General features: G+C 45.1%; 1 protein-coding gene across 1 annotated transcript in view; it reads left to right on the plus strand.

Moving 5' to 3' along the window:
• The window catches only part of PITPNA (phosphatidylinositol transfer protein alpha), a 45,651-nt gene that overhangs the window by 18,927 nt on the left and 22,090 nt on the right, over nucleotides 1-4,634 (plus strand). Inside the window, exons 5-6 of the mRNA XM_003799097.2 lie at nucleotides 2,118-2,125; nucleotides 3,398-3,472. Of these exons, the coding sequence (XP_003799145.1) occupies nucleotides 2,118-2,125; nucleotides 3,398-3,472 (83 nt within the window). The remainder of the gene's footprint in view (nucleotides 1-2,117; nucleotides 2,126-3,397; nucleotides 3,473-4,634) is intronic.

The raw sequence follows: 4,634 nt of genomic DNA on the forward strand, positions 1-4,634 counted from the left end.
AAAAAAAAAAACCAAAAAACCTTGTTAGTCTTATTTGGAAAGCTGTATTTTCCCGCTACAGAGAGTTTCCAGGGGCTTTTCCAGTGTATCGCAAGGTTGCAATCTGAGGAAAAGGGAATGCTGTGATTGCAGAGGTGTTTGGAGAGGCAGAGAGGACTAGGGAAGGTTTGGGGAAGATGATTTGGTCACCTAAGTTGGCATTAAAGGTCAGAGAGGGTCATCGCCCTGATGGGTTCAGAAGCCCTATTAGTCAGAACTGAGTGGATCAATTTCTTACAAAGACTTATGTATATAACCCCCCCCAAAAGATCTATTGAAGTTATACTATAATGCAGAGTTACTAATGAAACCAGATACGCCTGTTTACTGATCAGGACCTTCTCGTGCATTCCTACTTGGGATGCCAAAGTACAATCAGAAAGCTGCCATGTTAGGTTGGTGCCCATAGCACAGTATGGCACCAGCCACATACACAGAGGCTGGTTCGAACCTGGCCCAGGCCAGCTAAACAACTGCAACCAAAAAATAGCCAGGCGTTGTGGCGGGTGCCTATAGTCCCAGCTATAGCCTTAGGAGGCTGAGGCAAGAAAATCACTTAAGCCCAAGAGTTTGAGATTGCTGTGAGCTCTGATGCCACAGCATTTTGCCAAGGGTGACATAGTGAGACTCTGTCTCAAAAAATAAAATAAAATAGGGCGGTGCCTGTGGCTCAAAAGGGTAGGGCGCCAGCTCCATATGCTGGAGATGGCGGGTTCAAACCCAGCCCCAGCAAAAAAAAATAATAATAAAATAAAGTAAAAAAATAAAATGTTGGGCAGCGCTCCTAGCTCAGTGGGTAGGATGCTGACAACATGCACCAGGGCTAGTGGGTTCAAACCCAGCTCCAACCTGCTTAAAAAAAAAAAAGAAAAGAAAGAAAAGAAAGCCACCATATAGTGAAAAATGTCCATTTCGTTAAGTGATCAGATTCCATTGATCAGCACATTCTGTTCTGACAGAGGCTAGACTAGAAGGAGAGGGCTTCTTAGAGGACATGGATTCAGAATAAGGTGAATATGGTTAGTTGGACAAGCTTAATGGCTAGTGTCATCAAACCAGACCAGCCTGACACTGCTGCCTCCACTCTAGGGTTGAAGCTGCTAGGCATGCCACATACACAGGGCAGGGCTTCTGCTTCCAGGACAGTGCTGGAGAATTTCTGCCAAAGTCCCTGGACTTCCCTTTGATGGATATTACATCCATCACTTCCTTTTTTAACATGGGTTTCTCAAGCTAATAACAGGATAGTTTTTTCAATATAGACCTTTTAGTTATAATGTTAATCTGGTGTTTTCTTCCAACTATCTTTTATTGGGTTTGGGGAAGTTGCTGATAGTCTTTTGGGTTAATTTGGTACAAGGTAGATCTTACATTTCAACTTTTCCTCATTTCAGTCTCAGTGGCAACCATAGTTTCAGTTTTGAGTTATAGAGTTTGTCAGCCCCATATAAACATGGCAATGTGGCATCCATCAGAAATTGAGATAGCTCCTAAATTCAGAGGGTACAGTATGAACCAGGCCTTTGTCAGGAGAGCTAATCCGTTCCCCAGTGACATGAGAGCTGCAGTCATTTTCTCTGTTAAATAATTGAGCCGAGCTTTCCGAGGGGTTCCCGTTACAATGAGCAGGAGTGCAGAGCGTGAGAGGTTTGGTTACAGTGAGGAGGATGCAGAGGACAGATAGACAGTGCCTGGCCTAAAGTGCCCTGCTCTGTGCCCTAGTAGGTGGGGAGTGGGGGCATGCTGGTCAGGCTCTGATGGCAGGTGATGGGTTGCAATGCCTCAGCTGATCACAGCCGGTCCCTTTCCTTGCCCCACTGGAAAGAAGCCTAAGAAGCCCATAGTGGCATTATTTTAATTAAATGTCATGTTTGGTCTTTGGGGATGTTACAAGAGTAAAACTTGAGGGTTTGTATGCTGAAGTACTTCTGATTCACTGAGGCTTGGAAGTGACTATGGATAAGCCACAGGGAACAGAGAATCCAGCCATTCATGGTCCCTGGGGGTTGGGGAGCAGATATTTCTTCATCCTCATTAATCTTTTTTTCTCTTCTTTCCATGTCCTTGCCTTGGAGCAGTTATTACAGTAAGTATTCTCAGGAGGGGGAGGGGAGTGAATTATAGATGATTTATAAGAAAAGGAGAAATAGGCTCAGAGCTTATGGTTAAGTGGTTAGGGCTCTGGCCCCATACACCGAGGCTGGCAGGTTCGAACCTGGCCTGGGCCTACTAAATAACAATGACAACTGCAACAACAACAAAATAGCCAGGCATTGTGGCTGGTGCCTGTAGTCCCAGCTACTTGGGAGACTGAGGCAAAAGAATTGCATAAGCCCAAGTGTTTGAGGTTGCTGTGAGCTATGACGCCACAACACTCTACCAAGGGCAACATAGTGAGACTCTGTCTCCAAAAAAAGAAAAGGAGAAATAAAAGTGTACCTATACTGGTGGTCCTACGTATTCTCCTCTTTCCCTTGGGTGATGTTTGGAGTTTGATTAACTTGCATATTGACCTCCTGCTTTAAGCTGCATTGGCATGTGGCTTTATCAGGTGCATCCTGTGGGTCCTACACATACAGAATGGCTTGAGGCTCCTCCCACCCCCTAGCTTGTGTCTTCCAGGGTTGTAAGAAATTTGAATTCAGCTGACCTGATTGACATCCCTTCCCTGTTTGGCATTTGTTAATCCTAGGGAGCACTGACCTTTGGCCATCCTTCTGTCAGTGTCCCTCCTTTACACCCTTCATCATACTCATCCAGTGCCTGGTCCCTGGTGATAAATGTAGGCAGTTTCTAGGGAACTAATTCCTGCTGAGAAGTTTGTGGGTTAATGTGTTCCTCCTTGAGTGATTCCACTTTTTAGGAAGCAGCAAGGGAGGGAGATAGTAGTTAACATGAAAGGTTGTGTTGCTGAGAAGAGAACTTCAGGCTTCAGCGAAGGGCTAGATGGGGGAAAAGGGCTACAGTGATTGTTTTTGGTGGGTTAGGAAGTCTTCCTGTGCACTTTCCACACTACTGATTAACCATTTGCATGCTGTGCATAAAAGTATAATAGAGCGGTTAAATGTATGAAGTCAGACAAGCCTGTTTTTGAGATTCAGCTTTGGACACATCACCTAATTTCTCTGAACTTCACTTTCCTCACCTGTAAAATAAGGGTAATTTCTATAGATCTCACAGGTGGGGATGTGGGTTAAATGGGACAATGCATGCCTTGCATATTGTAGGCTTCTAGTCAGGTTAGCTGTGATTATAAGGCAGGCTGGAGCCCTTTGATTGCCTGTGATCTGGTAATGGGAGATGGTTGAATTCTGTGAGTCTGGTGACTTTAAGGTATTTTTTACCTCCCATCTTTCAGAATGAGTACATGAAAGAAGACTTTCTGATTAAAATTGAAACCTGGCACAAACCAGATCTTGGCACCCAGGAGAATGTGAGTAGTACTTCCCAAGAACCCCCAGGACTTCCAGACCCCAGGGTGGGGTACTAAGGCTTTGCCCTGTAGCTTCTCCAGGCAATAGCCTGTGCTTAGACCTGTCCTATCAGTGTAGGATTGCTCTGTTTCTGATTTGCAAACTGCGATGTCCAGGACAATCTTCATACTGCTTTAGTTGGTCTAAAATGCAGTTCCTAGCACAGAGGGGCTATATTTCTTTTTTTCTTTTTTCTTAGAAATCAGGTCTCACTCTCCTAGACTGGAGTACAGTTGACTGATCATAGCTCACTATAACTTCAAACTCCTGGGCTGAAGCAAATCTCCTGCATTAGCCACCCAAGTAGTTAGGGCTACAGGCATATACACCCAGATAATCTTTTTTTTTAATTTTCTGGAGAGACAGGGTCTCACTATGTTGCCTGGGCTAGTGTCGAACTCCTGGCCTCAATCAGTCCTCCCACATCAGCCTCCCAAAGTCAACATGCTGGGATTATAAGGATTAACCACCTTGCCTGGCCTTAGTATTTTAAGACAGAGTTTGTTGCCCACAGTAGAATGTCGTGGTGTCATAGCTCACAGCAACCTCAAACTCTTGGGCTCAAGTGATTCTCTTGCTTCAGTTTCCGGAGTAGCTGAGACTACAGGCGCCCACCACAACACCTGGCTATTTTTAGAGACAAAGTCTCTCTCTGGCTCAGGCTGGCTGGCCTGCCTCAATTTTGATTTTTTTTTTTTTTAAAGACAGAACCTCAAGCTGTCGCCCTGGGTAAAGTGCTATGGGATCACAGCTCACAGCAAGCTCCAACTCCTGGGCTTAAGCGATTCTTTTGCCTCAGCCTCAACGCCCACCACAACACCCAACTAATTTTTGTTTGTAGTTGTCATTGTTGTTTGGCAGGCCCGGGCTGGATTCTAACCCTCCAGCTTTGCTGTATGTGGCTGGTGCCTTAGCTGCTTGAGCTTGATTTTCTTTTTCTTTTCTTTTTTTTTGAGACAGTTTCACTATGTCACCCTCGGTAGAGTGCCGTGGCACTCTCACAGCTCACAGCAACCTCAAACTGCTGGGCTTAAGCGATTTTCTTGCCTCAGCTTTCCAAGTTGGAGCTGGGTACAGGTGCCTGCCACAACGCCCGGCTATTTTTTTTTTTTTTTTTTTTTT

The sequence above is a fragment of the Otolemur garnettii genome, unplaced genomic scaffold (genome assembly GCF_000181295.1).
Source record: "Otolemur garnettii isolate 467f Iridium unplaced genomic scaffold, OtoGar3 scaffold00145, whole genome shotgun sequence".
NCBI lineage: Eukaryota > Metazoa > Chordata > Mammalia > Primates > Galagidae > Otolemur > Otolemur garnettii.